We start from the raw sequence: 24,419 nt of genomic DNA, 5'->3' as shown, positions 1-24,419 counted from the left end.
AGGCAGCTGGAAGGAGGCAGTAGTGGTACCAATTCGGAAGCCGGGGAAGGACCCAACGAGGCATACAAGCTATCGGCCAAAAGCCTTAACATCACATGTATGTAAGATTTTGGAGCGTATGATAACGGAGAGGCTAACTTACTTCCTAGAGAGCAGGGGGTTAGTATCGCCACACCAGAATGGATTCAGGAAGGGTAGGGGAACAATGGACCCAGTGCTCTGCTGAGAAGCAGAGGTCAGGAAGGCTCAGGTGAACAAGGACTGTTGTAGCTGTATTTTTTTGATGTGTAGAAAATGTATGATGTGGAAGGAGGGGTTGTTAATCCAGTTTGTTATTATGGGGGTAGGAGGAAGAACGTACAACTGGATAAAGGATTTCCTGTTTGGAAGGTCTATCCAGGTGAGGGTGGGGAAGTCTCTCTCAGGCAGCTGCGTGGTGGATAATAGTACACCACAGGGGAGTGTGATTAGTCCTCTGTTGTTCTCAATCATGATCAATGATGTTTACTCTCAGGTACAGCCGGATAATGGGAGGACGTTATTTGCAGATGATGGGGCCTTATGGAAGAGAGGAAGAAATGTGCCATATATAGTCAGGAAGGTACAGGAAGCAATTGATGAGGTAGAGCGGTGGGCATTAATGTGGGGATTCAGGTTCTCTGTAGAGAACTCAGACCGTGTTCTTTACAAGGAGGAAGGTGGGAGATGATGTAGGCTTGAGGTTATATGGGAGAAACTTGGTGAGGGCCTTCAGGTTCCTTTGGGTATACTTTGATACTAGAATGACTTGGGCAGAACACATTGAGAGAGTGGTGGGAAGTGTAAGAAGATACTAAATGTGATGCGCTGTCTGACAGGGAAGGAGTGGGGGGCTAGGTGTGCCTCAATGAAGACCATATATGTTGCATTGATCCAATCTGTAATAGACTATGGAAGTATAGTGCATGGTTAGGCAGCCCGTACATCATTGGAAAGACTATATGTCCTACAGGGACAAGGACTCAGAATATGTAGTGGGGCGTTTTGGACGTCCCCGGTGGCTGCACTACAAGTGAAGATGGAGGAAATGCCATTGCAGATTAGGAGACAGCAGCTGGCAATGAATTATTGGGTCAGCCTACAGGGACATGGGGTATCTCATCCTGCGAAAGGGATTTCAGGCATGCTGGGAACATGAGCGAAGACAGAACACGAGCTTTGGGTGGGTTGGTAATACCCAGGCGAAGGAGATGGGACTGTATGGAAGGGAGTTTAATCCAATGGTAGCTATCTCTGTGAAACCACCATGGCTACTCCCACCTCCAATAGTAGATCTAGCAGTATTGGAGAGACTAGGGAAAGATGGGGAGGGTGTTGATCCATCAGATTTGTTTGAAATATGTCTGGATACTGTGTATCAGAATTTTGTGGCCATTTGCACAGATGGTTCAAAAGATCCAATGACAGGACGCACTGGGTCAGCATTTGTAGTACAGGAATGTGGGGTGAGAGTTAGGAAATGTATTACAGATCATCTGGCTGTATATACGGCAGAGGTGATGGCCATACTGTTGGCCTTGCAGTGGGTGGAGGAAGTTAAGCCAGCAAGTGTAGTTATTTGCTCTGATTCATGTGCAGTGCTAAGGAGTCTCCAGTCCTTTATATCACGTAGCAGACGACCTGCTTTATGAGGTGCTACAAACCCATGGCAGGAGTAAACAAATGGGTATACAGATAATATTTGCATGGGTCCCAGCTCGTGGGAGTGGAGGGGAACGAGGCAGTTGATGTACTGGCTAAACAAGCACTAAGTAGTTGGGATGTTGATGTGGTAGTTTCAATGAGCAAGGCAGAGGCAAAAAGCATGATATGGACAGTGATGGTGGAGAAATGGCAGGAGCAGTGGAGTAGAGATACTAATGGCAGGCATTTATTTCAAGTACAGAGGAATGTTGGGCAGGGGAGAATGGCAGGAAGGGACAGAAGAGAGGAGGCTATATTTACAAGATTAAGGGTGGGACACAGCCAGTTGAATAAGATCTTGCATGTGATAGGAAAGCATCCAACAGGAAAATGTGAGTATTGCCAGGAAACAGAGACCGTGGAGCATGTATTGATACAGCGGGAACATTATTGGAGGGAAAGAGAGAGGATGAGATATAGTATGAGGGAGAAGGGAATACAGGAAATTAGTTTAAATAGTATATTGAGTAGGCACATAATTAGATATAGTCAAATATTTTGTTATCTTTTTTAAGAGCAACGGGGCTGGCAGGTAGGATTTCGGTTCTCCCTGTCTCTGGCCCACACTCCAGTACAGTAGGTGGCGGTAATGCACCATAATGTTGGATGCCAACCGCCGATAAACCCCACCGAAGAAGTTCATCTTTAGCTTGTTTGTGCCTCTATTCTTTATTCTGAATGGTTGTTTTATAGCTACAGTTTTCAACCGACTAGCCGTTGAAGATGAACTCCACTGTATTGCTATTATTGACAATGTTCGTTGTATTAGGCAAAGTTGTTGGAGACAGAAGACTGACATTTGTAACTGTGGTGAGTATGCTAGTTATCTAGCGTATATAGTTGATATGCAAGTTGACTTTTAGCTGAAGTTCGCCAGCTAGGGGAAATAACGTTAGCTAGCAAAACATGTTCTGCTGTTGGCTAGCATTGGCTCTGGTAAACCGTATCGAGTCTGGACAGTTAGTGCTTTGTATCTTGCTAACTTTAAGCTAATAACGATTAACTGTTGCCTGTTTTAGGTCTGTTCAAGCTAACGTTAGTGACCCCATTGACTATTTCACGTAACGTTAACTAACTACGATACTGGATTGTTACTATGTTGAGTTTGCTTTAGTAATTGTGGCGATGTTAATGCAAGACAAAATATAAATTTATTGAGTTTAGCCTAATTGTGGTGTGGATTTCGCTGAACTTCTTTGCTGCTTGTGCTGGAAATGGAACAGCCCAGCTGTTCAACCAGTTTGTCACTTGCCTAGAATATCATGTTTGGGTGACTTTAATAGATTTTCAATGTTGAACAATGTCTGTATCCTATTACATGTTTTACCTAGCTTTACCGTCATGGTGACCGATCACCTGTCAAAGCCTACCCTACTGATCGCTACCAGGAGAGCTCTTGGCCTCAGGGCTTTGGACAGCTCTCGCAGGTAAAGGCCAAAAATGTATTTTGACTGAATAACACTAGCCTAAATTTCAGAACCTGTTTTGTTAACATTCCACTACTTGTACTCAGTGTCATGCTAATGCCATGTTTAGCTTTTAATCTTTTATATTTGACTTGCCAAGTCCATTAACCTTTATTTATTATTAACTCGGCAAGACCGTTAAGAACAAATTCTTCTTCTTATTATTTTTTTAAAAACTCTGTTTATTAAGTTTTAGACACACACACACACAGACAAGACAAAGCAATATAAAAAATATACTCAACTGGAAAAAAAAATACAAATAAAAAAATTGCTTTAAAGATACCATACTTTAGACAAGTTAAACACACCAGGCAGAAGGCTACAGAGGTTAAAGGGCAATCTATAGTACAGGGACAGAACAAACACCTCACCATTGTTCCTGTAGGCAGTCAAGGGATAAGGGTGGAGAAATGCAACCACTCACAGACAGTCATGGCTACAGATCGACCATCCACTGGACCAAAAATAAAGTTTACAATGCTTTAAAATTTAAAAAAATAGAATGATTATTCATGTAGGTGTGAACAAAATATAAAAATAACTGGGGAAAACAAGCTCACACTTCAGTCTCTGCCCGGGCAATATGAACAAGGCTTCCGCGGATCACAATCAATAAGCACATGGACCTTAATGCCCCCCCCAGCAAAAACACAGAGAGAAGCTCCTCCAACCCTTAAGTCACAGGGGGGTCAAATACAGACTTATTTTTGTTTTAATTGGAATGACATCAGAGGATGGACTGTTTAAAGTAAGACCGGAATGGAGCCCAAGCCTCATTAAACAGTTTGGGGTTCCCACGTGAATTGAATTGAATTTTTTCTAGTTTCAGAGAGCACAACACATCCCTCACCCAATATTTATAAGATGGGGGAGCTGCCATCTTCCAGTTCTGTAGTATTAGCCGTCTAGCTAAAAGAGTTGTATAAGCAACAGTGTCCGACTGGATTCTTGATAGGGGGGTACCCATGGGCAGTACTCCAAAAAGGGCTGTAAGGGGAGACGGATCTATAACAGTGTCATATATATCAGAGAAACATTTAAATATGAATTCCCAGAAACCTGACAGTTTATGACAGCCCCAAAACATATGCAACAGTGTGGCTGGTTCCACTTTACATCTGACACAGGTAGGATCAAAATCAGAGAATATTCTTCCATGTTTGGCCCCCCGACCAGTGGATACGGTGAACCACCTTGAATTGAATGAGGCTGTGTCTAGTGCTAAAAGAGGACGAGTGCACCCTGTGCAGCACAGATTCCCAGGCGTCTTCCCCAAGTTCATCCCCCAAATCCTTTTCCCATCGAGTCTTTAAAGGCACCAAAGAAGTAAGTCATGAATGATTGCATATACATCTGAAATTGCGCCCCTAGAAAGCTTGTTCAGCTCCAAGATGCTCTCTATAGCTGTATTCGCAGGCCTATTGGGAAATCCAGGTGTGTTAGCTCTGACAAAGTTTCTAGTCTGGAGATAGCGGAAAAAGTGGGATTGGGGGAGATTGAACTTTTTCTGCAGCTGAGAAAAAGAGGCAAATGTGTCATCAAATAATAATTGGGCTAGCGAGGAGAGGCCTAGTGAGTGCCAAATGCCAAAAGCCCCATCATTCAAAGATGGAGGAAATAAAATGTTCTGATTGATTGGGCCTGATAGAGAGAAGCCTCGGGGGCTAAAGGCTAAACGGAACTGATTCCAAATTTTAAGAGACTGCTTTACAATTGGGTTGACACACCTTTTGCCTAGGGACACTGGGAGAGACGAACACAGCACAGAGGAAAGTGCTGCAGGTTTACACGATTCAGACTCCATCTGGACCCAGAGTGATCTAGGGCCAGTAGGATCAGTCTGCAGCCAGTACAAAATGCATGGTATGTTTGATCCAGTGAAATAAAAAAAGATTTTGGAATTAAAATGGGTAAACATTGAAATAAATATAAAAATTTGGGCAACACATTCATTTTAATGACATTAATCCTTCCGATAAGAGAAAGGGGTAGCGAATTCCAAAAAGTAAAAGATTGTTTCAATCTGTCTGCTAGAGCAACAAAGTTTTCCTGAAACAAATTTGAATATTTCCTCGTCACTTTTACTCCCAAGTAAGTGAATTGATCCCGGACAATCCTAAACTGAGAACTTGTGAAAGAGCACTTTAAAGCAGCCTTGTTTACCGGAAAAAGCTGACTCTTGCCTAGATTCAGCTTGTACCCTGAGATTGATCCAAACTTTTTAAGAACAGATAGGGCATGTGGCAATGAGGTATCGGGGTTGGAGATAAACAAAAGGAGGTCGTCAGCATATAGCGAGACTTTCTGCTCCCAGCCCGCCCTGATTATGCCTTGAATGGCATCATTAGAGCGTAGTGCAATGGCGAGAGGCTCGATTGCCAAAGCAAACAACAAGGGGGAGAGTGGGCAACCCTGTCTGGATCCGCGGTGCAAGGGAAAATAGTCAGAGGACAAGTTATTAGTCCGTACCGAAGCCATGGGGGAAAAATAAAGAATCTTTATCCACGCAATGAATTTGGGGCCAAAGCCAAATCTATAAAGGGCAGCTGTTAGGTAATCCCACTCAATGCGGTTAAACGCTTTTTCGGCATCAAGTGAGACCACCACCTCCGGGTCCTCCGACGCTGGGGAGTACAGTATATTCATAAGGCGCCTAATATTGAAAAATAAATGCCTATTTCTCACAAAGCCAGTCTGGTCAGAGTGTATTACTTGGTGCAGCAAGCCTTTCATACGGATGGCTAAAAGCTTAGCTAGGATTTTGTAATCACAGTTTAAAAGCGAGATTGGGCGATAGGATCCACATTCCAGGGGTCTTTGTTTTTCTTTAGTAGTAATGAAATTGAAGCCTGATAAAGACTAGGCGGTAGCTTTGAAGTATTAAGGCACTCTGCAAATAGTCGAGACAAGAATGGGCAAAGCAGACCAGAAAACGTCCTGTAAAATTCGGTTGGGAAACTGTCCGGACCTGGTGATTTACCACTTTTCATTGCGGACACTGCTGTTGCAATCTCCTCAAGCGTAAATTCTTCTTCTAGACAGTCATGGGAGTCTGTATCAATTGAAGGCATATTCAAGCCATTAAAGGAGTCAATCAGCAAAGGGTCTTGAGGGGATTCAGAGGTGTATAGCGCAGAGTAAAATTGTTTAAATTGATCATTGATCTCTTTATGTATAACTGTGGTGGCACCAGACGGGGTCCTTATTTGTGGGATTAAACGTGAGGCCTCAGATTTACGGATCTGATGCGCAAGGAGTTTACTGGCCTTGTCGCCTTGTTCATAGACTTTGTATCGAGCTCGCAAGAGTAACTGTTCAGCTTGCCTGGTAGAAAGCTCATCAAATTCAGATTGGAGTAGTTGGCGCTCTTTATGCAGATGAGAGGAAGGATCCGTAGCATACTTCTCATCCAATGTGGCTATGGACTCGCTCAGGTCCCGAAGTCGCTGGTAGCGAACTCTGTTTTGGTTGGCTGTATAAGAAATAATTTGGCCACGTAGGTATGCTTTGAGAGACTCCCATATGGTAGAGCAGGACATACCTGGTGTTGAATTAGTTTCTAGGAATAAGGTGATTTCAGAAGAAATGAAATTGACAAACTCCTTATCTGAGAGTAAAATGGGGTTGAGACGCCATTGATAACACAGGAGGTCGCTGGGGAAACTCTAGTTCAAGCACTAATGGTGAATGGTCAGAGATAACAATACTCTCGTAAGTACACTGCTGAAGGTTAGGCAGAAGTTTTTTGTCCAAAAAGAAGTAATCAATCCGGGAGTATGTTTGATGAACATGAGAATTAAAGGAATACTGTCTATCTGTAGGATGTAGGAAACGCCAGGCCTCAAACATAGCATATTTCTGAAGAAAGGATTGAATAAGTAGGGCACATTTAGATGGGCCTGTATTTGTTTGTGAGGACTTGTCAAGAACTGGGGACATTTTACAGTTGAAATTCCCCCCTAAAATCAACAAATGAGAATCTAAATTGGGAATAGCAGACAGAAAGGAAGAAATGAAACTTGTGTCATCCCAATTGGGAGCATAAACACTAGCCAAAACAAGAGGGGTAGAAAACAGTTCACCGGTTACTATGACGTATCGTCCCTTAGGATCAGCAATAACCTCAGAAGGTACAAAGGGAGTAGCTTTATCAACCAGAATAGCAGCACCTATTGATTTACTATGAAAGTTTGAGTGGAACACTTGACCAACCCAGTCCTTACGCATCCTAAAATGCTCACCAGTCCTCAAGTGAGTCTCTTGTAGAAATGCAATATTTGCATTCAAACCCTTTAAGTGTGTCAACACCCTCTTACGCTTCACCGGGTTGTTAACCCCTTTGGTGTTCCATGAAATGTACTTGATCACATTATTTCGGCCCCTCTGGGCATTCCCGTTATTCAACCCTGTCATTAGAGCATAGAATGGAAAAGCAATGAGCGCCCAAAACCCCCAGAATAACTTGTCTCAGAGTAATAATGTACGGTGGTAAATGTTTGGAAAAAGTACAGAAAAAAAACAACTAAAAAGACAGAATGACAACATTAGAACTGAACAATTCAACCTGCCCCCCCACCCCCCCATCCCAGACAATACCTCCCCAAACGAGGTACAAGCCTAAATAGAACATGTTCTCTTCGCACAGTATGTCTGTGAGAGTGCGTACTTAAACCTAAACCCACAGTCCCGCTCTTTAAAGTCGCGTTTTGTTAGTGGATCAAGCAGCAAAATAAATAAAATGTATAAAGGCTCTCAGCCAAAAATCTAATTTGAAGTAAGGAAATCGTAGTAAGACAATCAAAAATAATAGTAATTATAATAGTAGTCTAGTTGACGCTGAGACAGCTTACAACCAATACCAAAAAACTACGTGTGCGCAACGTTGAACGTTTGCTGGGCATAAATGACGCTGAAAACTTTTGAAATTAAAGTGAGATCCCAAAAACCGTGTAGCCTCGGGAGACATTTACTGTTTACTGGGTCAATGCAAACGGATGCAGTAAACAAATAACCAAAAATATTTTGAGTCACTGAGACACTGTGTAAACAAACTAAATAGGTGAGCGAGACAGCCTAGAAACACAGGAGTTAAGTAAAGCCTTAATACAATTAAATGAAAATGACTGAATGCTTGTAAGGCACGCACAATAGATGATCAAAACATTAGATCACATCAAATAAGCCTGAATAGTTTCGCCAACAATACAAGACTAGCCTGTTATATCTAAACATAATTGTACCACAGGTGGGTTACTTACTATCCACAGTTCGCAAGCAACAGTTGCTGAACTGTGAGCATGTTCAAGACTTCTTGATGTGACGTTGAATGTGAGCCATAGCCTCATCTGGAGATTCAAATGTGTAGTCTTTACCCTCATGAGATATCCATAAACGGGTTGGGAATCGCAGTCCATACTTCACACTTGGATGGTCCCGAAGTACTCGTTTGGCCTGTCCAAAAGCTGCGTGCTGCCTGGAAACAGTGGGGAGTAGTCCTGGTAGATGGAGAAGCTCTGTCCTTGAAAGCTCAGAGTGGTATTGCGGGCTCGTCGGAGGATCTCCATCTTCTCATGAAAAAAGTGCACTCGAAGAATTATGTCACGGGGCCTCTCCCCATCCCGGGGGTTTGGGCGCAGCGACCGGTGGGCTCGATCAATCAGGGGCTTTTCATCTAAGGCAAGAACATCCTTCACCAGCCCTGAAACGAAATCCGTGGCGCGATGCATTTCCGCTGACTCTGGGACCGATACAAGTCTCAGATTATTGCGGCGAGAGAATCCCTCTAAACTCACACAGCTCTCCTTCACCTTTTTCAAATCCGCAGCTAGGCGTTTAACTTCAGCCTCCAGGGATATAGTTAAGTTGGAGACATTAGTAGCGGAGGTCTCCAGTGCTGCAATCGTTGTAGTGTGTGACGCAGTTGTTGTTTTGAGTAATGTGATTGCCGGCACAGTCTCGTTCCGCAGGATGGTTAAATCTGCTTTTAAAGTATCAGAAACCTCCTGTATTCTGACCTCAATCGTAGCAACCACCTGTGTTTTCATTTCAACTATCTCAGAGCGTAGTAGTTTGATGGCCTCGAATGTTCATTTCGGCGCCGCCAGGCCAAGCCGCACCCCCGGGTAAAGTGTGCGTCCCCGGGCCCTAGGACTCAGGAGAGGGCGGTGATGAGAGCGGGTCTTGTAGGCCGGGTTTTCTCAAAGTCATGCTTTTGGCCTTATGCTTGGTCGACATGCTGACATTCGGAAGCAAAGTAGTCTTGGTTTTAACGGAAAGGGATCACCAAATTAATATTTGAAAATAAATATGGTTCTGCTGCAAAATTCATAAACTTTAAGAATACCACAGGAGCAAACGGAAAACACGTCAGTCGCACATGGCGTCCCTCCTATCCCCCTCAAATTCTTATTTTCAATGATGGCCTAGGAACAGTGGGTTAACTGCCTTGTTCAGGGCCAGAAAGACAGATTTGTACTATGTCAGCTCGGTGAATCGAACTTGCAACCTTTCAGTTACTAGCCCAACGCTCTAACCACCCTGCTGCCCAATTAAGAACAAATTCTTATTTACATTGACGGCCTACCGGGAAACAGTGGGTTAACTGCCTTGTTCAGGGGCAGAACAACCGATCTTTACCTTTTCAGCTTGGGGATTCGATCCAGCAACCTTTGTTACTGGCCCAACACTCCAACCACTAGGCTACCTGCCAACTTGATAAGGAGTGGAATGATACCTCAAACTAACTTTTACCCAAGCTAGAATGAGTGTTGAAGAAGGATCCTGATGCACTGACGGGTGTGGTTCTTGCTGTACTAATAGCACACTGTTTCAATGATCCCTACAGGAAGGAATGAGGCAGCACTTTGAGCTGGGACAAGCGCTGCGGAAACGCTATCAGGGTTTTCTCAATGATACCTATGACCGACGTGAGGTAATTTATAGTTTAGTTCCTTGTTGAAACTATGATGGTACTATCTCTGTCACACAATCATTTCAATGGGAAAAGTGAAGATGAAGATTTGCAAATTGTATTGAGTGTATCGCCCATGTTAAACAAACTGTGCACTCTGTCCAAATAATGGACTCTCTTCCTATAATGCACTAGGTCTTGAAGTATGTAAAGCCAGCTCTAGGCTGTAGCCACAACTGCAAAAATAAGTGATAACCACTACCCCTCCTATTGTTCATTGTCTAGATTGCTGTGAGAAGCACAGACTATGACCGGACCTTGATGAGTGCAGAGGCCAACTTGGCTGGATTGTACCCTCCCAATGGATCACAGGTCTTCAACCCAACACTGGAGTGGCAGCCTATTCCTGTTCACACTGTACCCCAGTTTGAGGAGAGGGTGAGCAGGGTGCTGAGGTCTTTGGTGACATCCAAAGATGAACAGCTGCCACAAAATAAATTCTGAATATGACTGTTTTAAAGAATAAGTTATTGGCTACCTCCATACTAATGTTTCCATCTAAAATGTATTTATTTCAGCTTTTGTCGTTTCCCATTCCGGGTTGCCCTCGTTATAAAATCCTCATGAATGAGACAGAACACTCAGAAAAGTACCTCAACGTGACATTTCTATACAAAGTAAGTGTCACTGAAATTAAGGCGAAGACTGGCTAATGAGGCTAGATACTTATTCCTTTGAATAGGGATTACCTTTTCGTTAACTGTCTATGGTTTGAGGCACAAACCGTTAGTACATCTGTATTTTTGTTCGTCACACGCAATATCAAAGGCAGCTCTGGGTCGATTTTGACAAAACTTCTGTGAATTATGCATCTTGCCAGAGATCTGCATTTACAAAATTAAACTGATTGGCCAGATGGTGGCGCTATAACAAGTGATTGAAAATGCTAACTTTGAAAGGTCACGCCCCAACTAACCCCGTTTGACCTAAAGTCATGAAATAATGGACATGGTTGCCTCTCCTCACAAGGATCAAATTTGCTTCAGGGACCCAAGATGAATTTTCTGCCACTAAGACTTTTTTGAAAAACACTATTCTGTCACCGATTGACGATCTGCAAGAAACATGATATGTGGCCTCTATGGACAAAGGTCTCTCAATGCAATACTTTCCAGACTAGTACCTAAAACAACATGGCCGCTATTGCCCAGTAAACATTCATATGGGCGTGGTCTGGCACATAAATTCATATAAATCAGTCAAGGATATTTGTGTTTAACAACATTTAGTACAAATGTTGCAAACACTGTCAAGACTCAACATATACAATAACATTCATATTGGCCACAAGGTGGCCCTAGAATGGGCACGTTTACATCTCTTGATCTGTTTGACTCCGAGTGATAATTAGGTACACGTGCTCAGGGATACAAGTCTAGCTAACCCACGTGATATTTCAGATACCACTTGCCCGATTTTGACGAGACTTGGGTGAATAATGCGTCTTGCCATAGAGATCCGTCATTTACAAAATTACACTGATTGGCCTAGGGGGCGCTGCATAATTTGTGGGGGATGGCATGTTTGCTGTTGCCTTGTTTCTACCTTGTTTTGAATTTCTTCTCCATCACTTGCCAACCACACATGTTGGCACAGCTCATCAGTCTTAACTTTGAATGCCCCTTGTCTAGATTATCATTGTTTGATCCTTTGCTCTTACAGGACTTAATAACGATGATACAGGAGAGAACTGGTCTGAAGAACACCAACATTGAGACTGTTTGGAGTGTCTATGACACCCTGTTCTGTGAGGTAAGAAGCTTATATTACCTATGATAGCTATAATTCCTTACAGTTTTATCACTTTGCTTACTATCCATGCCGAATATATTTTTTGCGACATGTTACAGAATTTCCACCGTACAGTTTGCCATAAATCATGCAGATTAAGTGAATGTTTAACTTTTATGTTAGTATGGGAAATGTTACCACAGGCAAAATTTTAGCTAGTGAGGAACCACAGTGGTTTATGAAAGTGAAAATAGAACTGTGAGCTGGTGCTGTGGCTACTCAGCCTTATGACTGTTGAGAGGTGTGGGAAATCATGTAAATGTAAAGCCATGTAAAGACATTTGGAAATGGTTGGGGAGACACAAATGCAGCAATGTGGTCAGATTGTCTCCGGCCAGATCAAAACAATTATTTGTATATCAAGAAATGTGTTCAATAAGAAATTTAGCCTATATCTACTTTCATTTTATTGGTGGTAACCTTGTTTTATTCGATGTTCTACACTGTAATGGTAGCAATATCATGCTATTTTACTTTAGAGACAACAGCATGTAGATTGGATTATTTTACAAACATTGTTGTGTAATTTCACCTTGATGCAGTGTCATGATTTATATTGGGCTTTTAGTTTTCATTCTCCATCCATGTAATTTCAGGCAAGGCACAACATGACCGCTCCTGACTGGGTGACCCCTAACATCATGGATGATCTGAGAAAGCTCAAGGACTTTGGCTTTGAAATCATGTTTGAGGTCTACAAGCATCAGGAGAAAAGCCGGCTCCAAGGAGGTAATGCCAACTGTCAGAATGGGAAGGGCAGAAACTTGTTTTAGCCTAGCTATCTACATTCCCTTTGTATGTGCTATTTAGTGATGGCCAAGGCTGCGGAGCTGTAGGTAACTGTCCTGTCCCACCTCTCTGGTTTCCTTTTCCCCACACCTGGGCCCAGTTTTTCAAAAGTTCTATCTGGATTTCGCCTGTCGGATAGGTTTAAATGCATAGAAATGGAATGAATAGAAGAGACATGTGGTGGAAATTCTACCTTTAACTAATAATGAGGAGAGGCAAAGTCAATAATCAAAATATCAATTTTATTAACTTATTATAATAAGAGGCTGGTTACACCACACAGGTGAAATGGAGTGAGAGCCTCCTGTACAAAGAGTACCCGGCCTTATATAGTCAAGTTATCCCATTCAAGCATCTGCAAAAACACGTGACCCTGTGTACAGTGCCTTGCAAAGTATTCATCCCCCTTGGCGTTTTTCCTATTTTATTGCATTACAACCTGTAATTTAAATAGATTTTTATTTGGATTTCAAAATAGTCCAAATTGGTGAAGTGAAATGAAAAATATAACTTGTTAAAAAATATTCTGACATTTTTTGATACAAAAAATGGAAAAGTGGTGCATGCATATGTATTCAACCCCTTTGCTATGAAGCCCCTAAATAAGATCTGGTGCAACCAATTACCTTCAGAAGTCATAATTAGTTAGGTTGCACACAGGTGGACTTTATTTAAGTGTCACATGATCTCAGTGTTCTGAAAGGCCCCAGAGTCTGCAATACCACTAAGCAAGGGGCACCACCAATCAAGCGGCACCATGAAGACCAAGGAGCTCTCCAAACAGGTCAAGGACAAAGTTGTGGAGAAGTTCAGATCAGGGTTGGGTTGTAAAAATTTTTTAAAAACTTTGAACAACCCACGGAGTACCATTTAAATCCATTATTAAGAAATGGAAAGAATACGGCACCACAACAAACCTCTCGAGAGAGCCGCCCACCAAAACTCACAGACCAGGCAAGGAGGGCATTAATCAGAAAGGCAACAAAGAGACCAAATATAACCCTGAAGGAGCTGCAAAGCTCCACAGTGGAGATTGGAGCCGTACACTCCGCAGAGCTGGGCTTTAATGAAGAGTGGCCAGAAAAAAAGCCATTGTTCAAAGAAAAAAATAAGCAAACACGTTTGGTGTTCGCCAAAAGGAATGTGGCAGACTCCCCAAACATGTGGAAGAAGGTACTCTGGTCAGATGAGACTAAAATGTATCTTTTTGGCCATCAAGGAAAACACTATGTCTGGCGCAAACCCAACACCCCTCATCACCCCGAGAACAACATCCCCACAGTGAAGCATGGTGGTGGTAGCATCATGCTGTGGGGATGTTTATCCATCGGCAGGGACTGGAAAACTGGTCAGATTTCAAGGAATGATGGACGGCACTAAATACAGGGAAATTCTTGAGGGAAACTTGTTTCAGTCTTCCAGAGATTTGAGACCGAGACAGAGATTCACCTTCCAGCAGGACAATGACCCTAAGCATACCGCTAAAGCAACACTTGAGTGGTTTAAGGGGAAACATTTCAATGTCTTGGAATGGCCTAGTCAAAGCCCAGACCTCAATCCAATTGACAATCTGTGGTATGACAAAGATTGCTGTACACCAGCAGAACCCATCCACCTTGAAGGAGCTGGAGCAGTTTTGCTTTTGAAGAATGGGCAAAAATCCCAGTGGCTAGATGTGCCAAGCTTATAGAGACACCCTAAGAGCCACGCAGCTGTAATTACTGCAAATGGTGGCTCTATAAAGTTTTGACTTTGGGGGGGTGAACAGTTACGCACACTCAAGTTTGTTTCAATTTTTTTTTAAATGTGCATCTTCAAAGTGGTAGGCGTGTTGTGTAAATCAATTGATACAACCCCCCCCAAAAAAATATATTTTCATTGCAGGTTGTAAGGCAACAAAATTGGAAAAATTCCAAGGGGGGTGAATACTTTCGCAAGCCAGTGTGTGTGTGTGTGTGTGTGTGTGTGTGTGTATGAAGGGAGACAACTGGGTGAAAAGGTTGCCTCTGTCTGTTGCAACTGAGTGAGGACAATCGGGACCAGAATGACAGAGGAAGTATGTCTGGAGTTACTTCCTAACAGTAGCTCAACGGTTCCCCCATATTGGGCAAGCAAGTGCCTTTAACTGACGGCCCAGATTATGTATGGTCATACTGGTCACACACACGCACAAAACATTAATATTTAGCCCAGAAACAGGCTCCAAACAGAATAGCTTTATCGTTGGTGTGCAGGATATAACCTTTACTGTCTCCAGCTAACTTAAGAGGAACCAGTCTGTTTCTGTCAATTCTTGGCTGAGTGCCCAGACATCATGGGGTCATTCTACACACACAGAACAGTTAGAACAAGCCTCTATTAATGCGCACACACTTTTCTATTTTATGAGTTTAAAGAAATGAACTCAAGCACAATGCCTAGGCTTAAAGACAGTTATTTTAGTACAAAAGCATTAGTAAGGTTTAACAGAAAATGCCTTCACACAAATCCTTGGCCACATGAGAGAAATGTGACCATTTGCACAAATTATCCTAAAATCACAAAATAAACGAGGTTGTGTTGTCTTACAATAACTTCAAAACAATGGTATTAAATTATGTAGAATACTATCATTCTGTGCTCTTGCAGACATTGATTCAGCTTTGATCTTACTTTGGTAAACAAGCACCATTTGCCAGAGTAGCCTGTTCTCTACGGGTAGAGCACAGACTGTGCGTAAAGTAGAGGGTCCTGCACATGCGCAGAAGTTTCGGGTAATTTATCTGTCGGGAAGAGGGGTCCATAAAAGTTGGATCGGCAGCAAGTCCGTTTAGCTATTGCAATTATTCATATGGCCATCAAATATATGGAAGAGGGACTAGAGATTTGAATATGCACTCATACATCTTTGAGTTGAGCATACTAAGCCATACAGTTAAACTACTTTGCACATCATCGAGATAAGAGTAACCCCACACCCAACATTTGATGTCAGCTGATGTTTTATGTAATGCCAATAGCACTGAAGGAATGAGATAAGAGATGGTAAATCTTCTCATTGTCTAGATAACTGCTCACTTATATGCTTTTACTACTCCATCAAATAGGTGTCCTATTGGGTTCCATTGTAAATAACATCTCAGAGTCTGCACTTCCCGACTCTAATCGCCGTCTGAAGATGATGATGCTCTCTGCGGTAAGCTTTTAAATCTTGTCCATGATCTCCTTTTTATGTGGATGCTTTAGCCTGTTTGCTGGAAATTGTTAATCTAATGCAGGGACGGGTAACTGGTGGCTCATGCAGCCGGTGGCCCCTGTTTTGTAGGCCCGCGGATCAATTTAAATTTTGGGGGAGGAGAACTCAATCGGGGTCTCAACTTACTGTTTAGAGTTAGAATAATAAAATACACATGGTGGACTTCTGAAATTTGGTTGTGCATCAGCTGTCACTCAATTAGCCCATGTTAGCAATTTTTTTGTTTGTTATAATTTAGTCTAGTGGCCAGTCATCTAAACTTGTGGTAAGCATGGCCAAATTATCGACCGGGGTGGGGCCATTGCTCCGCCCCATGGCAAAATGTATAGAATTGCAGGGGGAGGGGGGGGCTGTGTAACTGTGGCCACTCATGATTTTTTTGTTGTTGTATGTGTGTGTATGGCCCCCACCCCCATCAAAGTTGCCTATCCCTAATCCAATGCTTGAGTCTTGTGTTACTTTTCAGCATGACACCACCATTGTGGCTTTGCAGTCGAGTTTGAGTATCTTCAATGGAAAGCAGCCACCCTATGCCTCCTGCCACATATTTGAACTCTACCAGGAAGACAACGGGTAGGTTGTACTGTGATGGAATAAGACCCAAATAGCTATTCCAAGCTTTATGTAGTTATACTGTATTATCTCGAATAAGCTAAATTCAGTCAAAATAAATATATATCCGATTTTGAGATCTGCTGTCCGTCTGATATAGAAAGTTTAACTCCTCTTTAGATCATTCACAGTGGCCATGTTTTACCGCAATGACACCAGAAGAGCGCCTTACCAACTGGCTGTACCTAGCTGTGACCTCTTCTGCCCCCTGGAGGACTTTGTGCGCCTCACCAAACCATCCATCCCAGAGGATTGGGGCAAGGAGTGCATGGTGGAGTCTCCTAGAAAGGATAAAGGTATGATGGCCGTTTGATGAAGAGCCTTGAAGCCATAGAATGTTTAACACTTTAAAGGAATACTTCAGGATTTTGTCAGAAGCCATTTATCTACTTCCCCAGTGTAAGATGAACTTGTGGATACAATTTTTATGTCTCTGTGTGCAGTTTGAAGAAAGTTGCTCACTAGCGTTACCCATAGACTTCCAGTCATTGCACTAACGCTAGTTAGCATTGGCTTGCAAAACTACCTCCTACTTCCTTCATACTAGACACACAAAATTGTATCCACAAGTTCATCTGACTCTGGGGAAATAGATAAAGGGACAAAATCTCGAAGTATCCCTATAATTAAAAAGATGCAAGAAAGAAGATTTTGACACCCACTGTCTCTGATTGTTCTGAAATGGTTTCTGTAGTTAGAAATGGAAAAGATAAGCATTCAGTCGACATTATTTTGTTGAAATATCATTTGATCTCAGAAATTAGCCTAATTAAATTGCACCTCCCCTCTGCGCATACCTCGTCTATCTCTATCTGCTTAAGCACGGTTCATGACACTGTTCACACCCCTCTTGTTGGTGGAGAGAACATTTCAGGTTTAACACTAATTTTCTTGCAATTCTATACATTTTGCCATGTGTATTCATGGGATATTTGAGTGACTCAAACATTACAAAATCTATGGGTTAAAAAACATTAGCTGGCATGAGCTACTTGATTTTTACGTTTCTGACAAGTTATAAATGGCTCTAACGTTTGTCAGTCATTACATGAGAAACAGATGATGCACTACCCATTTTTGAAATTGCACCTTTTGCGTTCTACTATTACAACTTTAAAGAGCAAGTTCAAAGATGCAGTAAGTTCCTGTTAATGCCAGTATGTATGATGGGACATAAATTAAACGGGCCTATTTATATAAAGAATGTGAATTCTGAGGGCAGAAATGATTAAATATTAAAGCATTACACCTCTCACTAAAGGCATCAGTCATACAAAAGGTATTCTTAAATTCAAACTGGTTCTCTAGCAAATTAGTAAGTATGTCTCACCCCATGTTCAAGAATGGCCTGTTTTCCCTTTATTCAGATTATAACCGCTCACTTTCGGTTATTTGAAAACGAAATTATCTCCAAAATGTCATTTTTTTAAACCAACCTTAGAAAGTTGCCATTTCAGTTTAATCACCCTGAAAAGAGACCAAATAATACAAAAATATTGTGGTTGAACTCAAATATACTAATTGGGGAGTTACGTCACACATGCAGTTAACACAGATATATGGAAATGTCTGCTCTACCCAAAATTACAACCTAATTGCAGCATTACCGCAAAAAAAGGAAGAGGCACGTGGAAGGGGGAAAAAGTAAGGAACTTCTCTGTTGGCCCTGCATTAACGACCAAAATTGGTTAAAGAAAATTGTGATCAATTTAGATATACCATTTTCAATTAAGGACCAAAAAATGGGCAGCTATGCCATATAAAATGCTAAATAGTTGAGATTTTTTTATGTACAGTGGCTTGCGAAAGTATTCACCCCCTTTGGCATTTTTCCTATTTTGTTGCCTTACAACCTAGAATTAAAATTGATTTTTGGGGGTGTTTGTTTCAATTGATTTACACAACATGCCTACCACTTTGAAGACGCTAAATATTTTTTATTGTGAAATGAACAAGAATTACGACAAAAAAACAGAACTTGAGAGCCAACTTTTGCAGCAATTACAGCTGCAAGTCTCTTGGGGTATGTCTCTAAGCTTGGCACATCCAGCCACTGGGATTTTTGCCCATTCTTCAAGGCAAAACTGCTCCAGCTCCTTCAAGTTGGATGGTTTCTGCTGGTGTTCAGCCATCTTTGTCATACCACAGATTGTCAATTGGATTGAGGTCTAGGCTTTGACTAGGCCATTCCAAGACATTGAAATGTTTCCCATTAAACCACTCAAGTGTTGCTTTAGCAGTATGCTTAGGGTCATTGTCCTGCTGGAAGGTGAATCTCTGTCTCGGTCTCAAATCTCTGGAAGACTGAAACAGGTTTCCCTCAAGAATTTCCCTGTATTTAGTGCCGTCCATCATTCCTTGAAATATGACCAGTTTCCCAGTCCCTGCCGATGGATAAACATCCCCACAGCATGATGCTACCCACCATGCTTCACTGTGGGGATGTTGTTCTCGGGGTGATGAGGGGTGTTGGGTTTGCGCCAAACATAGTGTTTTCCTTGATGGCCAAAAAGATCAATTTTAGTCTCATCTGACCAGAGTACCTTCTTCCACATGTTTGGGGAGTCTGCCACATGCCTTTTGGCGAACACCAAAGTGTTTGCTTATTTTTTTCTTTGAACAATGGCATTTTTCTGGCTACTCTTCATTAAAGCCCAGCGGAGTGTACGGCTTAAAGTGATCCTATGCACACAGGTACTCTAATATCCGCTGTGGAGCTTTGCAGCTCCTTCAGGGTTATTTTTGGTCTCTTTGTTTCCTCAATGATTAAAGCCCTCCTTCTGTTTGGAGAGCTCCTTGGTTTTCATGGTGCCGCTTGATTGGTGGTGCCCCTTGCTTAGTGGTGTTGCAGACTCTGGGGCCTTTCAGAACAGGTGTGTGTGTATATGCCCAGTTTGGACATTTTCACTTAGGGGTGTACACACTTTTGTTGCCAGCGCTTTAGACATTAATGGCTGTGTTGAGTTATTTTGAGGGGACAGCAAAGTTACACTGTTATACAAGTTGTACACTCACTACTTTACATTGTAGCAAAGTGTCATTTCTTCAGTGTTGTCACATGAAAAGATATACTCGAATATTTACAAAAATGTGAGGGGTTTACTCACGTTTGTGATATACTGTATATATTGCACACAGGTGGACTTCAATTGTGACTCCTGAAGGAAAAACACCAAGGGGGATTAATAATTTGGCACGGCACTGTACTGATTCCATGGCACATGGTTTATGAATTGACATGCAAAACGACACCGGATTCAAAACTTTTAATTATTTTACAGAATTATTGTAACCAGTAGAATGCTATATACTACCGTTCAAAAGTTTGGGGTCACTTACATACAGGAAATTAGTTGCAAAATAAATAGGAAATTATGTTTTTTAATAGAAATAGTAATTGTGTCCTTCAAACTTTGGCTTCGTCAAAGAATCCTCCATTTACAGATCTTTTACATTCTAGTTGTCAATTTGTTGAGGTAATCTGAAGAGATTTCGCCCCATGCTTCCTGAAGCACCTCCCACAAGTTGAATGGGCTTGATGGGCACTTCTTACGTACCATACGGTCAAGCTGCCCCCACAACAGCTCAATAGGGTTGAGATCTGATGACTGCTGGCCACTCCATTATAGACGGAATACCAGCTGACTGTTTCTTCCCTAAATAGTTGTTGTATAGTTTGGAGCCATACTTTGGGCCATTGTCCTGTTGTAGGAGGAGATTGGCTCCAATTAAACACCGTCCACAGTATATGGCATGGCGTTGCAAAATGGAGTGATAGCCTTCCTTCTTCAAGATCCCTTTTACCCTGTACAAAATCCCCCACTTTACCACCACCAAAGCACCCCCAGACCATCACATTGCCTCAACCATGCTTGACAGATGGCGTCAAGCATTCCTCTAGCATCACAAATATTTTTCTTTGTGATCCAAACACCTCAACTTAGATTTCTATCAATAACACTTTTTTTCCAATCTTCCACTGTCTGTTCTTCTGCCCATCTTACAATTTTATTTTTTGGGGCCAGTCTGAGAGATGGCTTTTTCTTTGCAACTCTGCCTAGGTCAGTCGCCTCTTCACTATTGACTTTGAGACTGGTGTTTTGAGGGTACTATTTAATGAAGCAGCCAGTTGAGGACTTGTGAGGCATCTGTTTCTCAAACTAGACAGTAATGTACTTGTGCTCTTGCTCAGTTGTGCACTGGGGCCTCCCACTCCTCTTTCTATTCTGGTTAGAGCCAGTTTGCGCTGTTCTGTGAAGGGAGTAGTACACAGCGTTTTACGAGATCCTAAGTTTCTTGGCAATTTCTTGCATGGAATAGCCTTCATTTCTCAGAACAAGAATAGACTGACGAGTGTCAGAAGAAAGGTCTTTGTTTCTGGCCATTTTGAGCCTGTAATCGAACCCACAAATGCTGATGCTCCAGATACTCAACTAGTCTAAAGAAGTCCAGTTTTATTGCTTCTTTAATCAGAACAACAGTTTTCAGCTGTGCTAACATAATTGCAAAAAGGTTTTCAAATGATCAATTTGAAATGATAAACTTTAGCTAACACAACGTGCCATTGGAACACAGGAGTGATGGTTGCGGATAATTTGCCTATGTAGATATTCCATAAAAATCAGCTGTTTCCAGCTACACTAGTAATTTACAACATTAACAATGTCTACATTTTATTTCTGAACAATTTGATATTTTAATGGACCAAAAAAAGTATTTTCTTTCTAAAACAAGGACAATTCTAAGTGACTCAACTTTTGAACAAATGTATGTATATTATTTTTTTTATTTTTTTACCCCTAAAAAATAATATATGGGGGATTGGAAAGGATGCAGACAATTACATTGATGGAAGCTACAAACTATCTGCAATGTTAAAGCTGAGCCACCACCTAGAAATTTGGGAAAAAAGAGGACATTTGGACAATATATTTATTAAATATATGAATTCTATAAATTGGCCAATTTTGGGTGCAATTAGCTGAGTTTTTTTCAGAGAAATTATATTGCAACAAAATAAAGTTGCAGGAATGCTTATGTTTCTAGCTGCAGGAACTATTTCAGAACACTTTGAGATGTTGGGTGTCATGGCTTGCTGAAATGACATGGAACGACTAATATTGTGTGTTTGTCATATCTACTGTCTTCTTTGGTCTCATCAGAGGTGGTCATCGGACTAGCAGTTTGTGGCTGTTTGCTCTTCCTCCTTATCGTCCTCCTGCTCGCTGTGCTTTGTCGGCAACGTGATCCCTCCAACGGATACAGTCAGATTCACACTGAGATTGAGTCTTGACAAATGTTCAAACTCCACCATAGGCAGGATTCATGGGATAGTGAAGATGTTTGAATGCCTCAGTTCTGCCCTCTGGTGGGGGTGCAGGAAAAGGGAACACTGGACTGCTTTTAGTGCAACTTTTATTTTTAAAATATTTTCTGCAAAGTGGACTGTGGCCTTTTACCAAAAATGCACAGAAACTTACTTGAGGGGACAAAGATTATCTAGTCCTCTAGTCATCTGTTGTCATGGTAAGTATTCCTAAGCTTGTAAATGAAGTCGGCTACTGGATTTGGACAACTGCCTTTTTAATGTTTTCAAATACTACTTGTACTCATTTTACTCACGGGTCCAAGTCACCTATCCAGCGTTCTTACAAAATGTGGACCACTGGATGCTTCATGCTTGTTTGATTCTCCCTTTGAAGAATAATGATCATTGTGACACTGAACCTGAGGACTGCTTGTGCTTCATTCTCTCCAAGGAACAGATTTTGTCCAACACTGTACTGAGCATTCTTCTAGCAAGTAATTTTATAAAGAATGCTATTTATTTCCCCTGGTGGTGACTGTCATGGTACTTGGAGAAGCCTTCACATCACGGTACTCTTGGTGAAGGCTTTGCTCTATATGTCAGAGGAACTTACTAACAAGCCTGTCATGCTTTGTGCCTTGGGCTGTTAGATTCCATTTAAGGCACAGCAATTCATTTATTTGCTGAAAGTGCTACATGTATCTGTCACTGCCCTCGTTCTGCTCTTTTAAAACTGCCTCTGTTGTTTAGTTTAAGCACAAGTGATTACTTTTTAATCTGCATCAGTTTTCTCACCCCCCCTCCCAAAAAAAGTTAAAATAAATAATACCTTTCTAAATTAGAGTGCAGAGTTCACAAACTGAGGAGGCTCTCCATCAAACAAGTCAGAGTATTTCAAGCAGATACTGTATTCTTAAATTAGTGCTGAGCGATTAGTGCTTTTTGAGGTAGTTTTGGTTGTATTTTTTTAAACCTTTAAATGCCTAATGGGTTGAATGCTGTAACGCTAAATAAACAATTAATGAAAGTCCAATGTTTGTAGTGACTGCTTATTAGACATTTATTTACATGACTTTACTATAAAATATTTCAGTTTTATATATTACATTAGATTTTATTTGACTATTTAATTCTGTCATCTCAGCTCTATACAAAATAAAACTAAAGTCCACAATGTTGGTAGGGACTGTAGATTACTGCTTATCACTTATTAACCATAATGCATTCTATAATGATACTATAATACAATATTTCAATTCTGTATATTTTATTTGACTTTCATTTCTATAGAGCTGCTGCCTATGCTGTCTGACAATCACTTTTAGTAGTTAAGTAAATAAGGTATACTTTTATGACTGAACACGAACTATTAATCACTTAGATCTATTTTCATGTAGAGATACCTTGAAGCAACTGCTCGCTATCCCTCTCGAGAGCCCATTCTTCTGTCTTTTCTCTCTCTCCATGTCTTCCCCACACTAACCTAATGCAGCTGGTGTAATAGAAACACAGACCAGATAAGTTGGCTTTATCACCCGAGAAACGGCGCAATGTGCATGTTGAGCTCAGGGGGAAAAAAGCACAATTGAACCAATTAGTTAAAAATAACCGACATGTCGGTTAATCGCTTAGCGCTGGCTGTAGTTTAATTTGCATGTGTTCATTCCATTGTGTTTTCATGGCCAATTACTAATTATAATGGTGCCTATTGTTGAACCAGATGTCTGGTTAAAGTTGTCCAACTGATTTTTGCATACACATGGGGTCCAAATCATGTCTCAATTTTAACACATCGCTGCAGTCGAGCTGTACATCATTTATGTGTATTGACAGACTGGAGAGTAATTCTGATCTGTAATATGTTGTGCTAACAGTCATAAATAATGGGTTTCACCATAGTGCTTGAATTATTGCAACAATATTTTGAGATTGTTTGCCTTTACGCTTGCAATGCTGTTTAACATTAATGCTTTTATGTCCTGATATGCTGGAAATTAGTTGTAAGCATTTTATGCGCTGGGAATTCGCAAGGCTTTATTTGAGTCACTGTTGATGTTTGGATTGCTTAAACTGCATTTTGAGTATTTTAGTATTTTTTTTTATCAATAGTCTTATTGCACTTTTTTTTATTTTTAATTAAGTTCCATTCTTAAAATGATTTGGGCTAGTACTTGTTCCGAGACGTAGGGGAATATACAGGTGACTGACGAAATAAAGTTAAGTAATAGGGCGTTGGGTCACCACGAGGTGACAGAATCGCTTCAATGCGTCTTGGCATAGATTCTACAAGGGTGGAATTTACCCAAGTGAAGCCCGAGTAAATGGAACGTACAGTAATATCCTTTAAATGCAAATTTCTTTCTGCGTGTTCTGACCTTGACTTTAAGCATGAAAATTGCATGCGATTCACCCGCTATTCGTTTTGGGTGGAGATCAAAGAAATGAACGTGTATCGGTGTGTCTACAGATACTGTATTCTTACATTGATTTAATTCCCCTCATTCCACAACTTTAACGCACGAT

General features: G+C 41.4%; 1 protein-coding gene across 3 annotated transcripts; it reads left to right on the top strand.

Moving 5' to 3' along the window:
- The first annotated feature begins 2,006 nt into the window (after positions 1-2,006).
- Positions 2,007-22,929, top strand: LOC110526193 (lysosomal acid phosphatase). 3 transcript variants are annotated; one of them, XM_021606944.3, is made up of 11 exons: positions 2,007-2,532; positions 3,054-3,149; positions 10,036-10,122; positions 10,387-10,539; positions 10,680-10,778; positions 11,824-11,913; positions 12,549-12,681; positions 15,828-15,916; positions 16,443-16,549; positions 16,709-16,884; positions 21,751-22,929. In XM_021606944.3, the coding sequence occupies exons 1-11, from the start codon at positions 2,446-2,448 to the stop codon at positions 21,879-21,881; spliced, it is 1,248 nt and encodes a 415-aa protein (XP_021462619.3). In that variant the 5' UTR covers positions 2,007-2,445; the 3' UTR covers positions 21,882-22,929. The 3 variants fall into 3 exon arrangements, with proteins under 3 accessions (XP_021462619.3, XP_090094477.1, XP_021462620.3); XM_090238351.1 differs by lacking the exon at positions 3,054-3,149 and having other exon boundaries at positions 2,057-2,532; XM_021606945.3 differs by lacking the exon at positions 10,680-10,778 and having other exon boundaries at positions 2,324-2,532.
- Positions 22,930-24,419: the final 1,490 nt, after the last annotated feature.

Source organism: Oncorhynchus mykiss, chromosome 6, assembly GCF_057628025.1.
Source record: "Oncorhynchus mykiss isolate SJ-2025 chromosome 6, ASM5762802v1, whole genome shotgun sequence".
Taxonomy (NCBI): Eukaryota; Metazoa; Chordata; class Actinopteri; order Salmoniformes; family Salmonidae; genus Oncorhynchus; species Oncorhynchus mykiss.
The sequence above is the reverse complement of the archived record's forward strand: the minus strand, read 5'-3'. Positions and strand labels throughout refer to the sequence as shown.

What these genes read in the sequence shown, in the direction of transcription:
- LOC110526193 (XM_021606944.3), top strand. Translation starts at nt 2,446, where the DNA reads ATGAACTCCACTGTATTGCTATTATTGACAATGTTCGTTGTATTAGGC. An exon ending in ATACCTATGACCGACGTGAG is followed by an intron (nt 10,123 to 10,386) that starts GTAATTTATAGT and finishes TTCATTGTCTAG; the next exon opens with ATTGCTGTGAGAAGCACAGA. An exon ending in TACCCCAGTTTGAGGAGAGG is followed by an intron (nt 10,540 to 10,679) that starts GTGAGCAGGGTG and finishes TATTTATTTCAG; the next exon opens with CTTTTGTCGTTTCCCATTCC.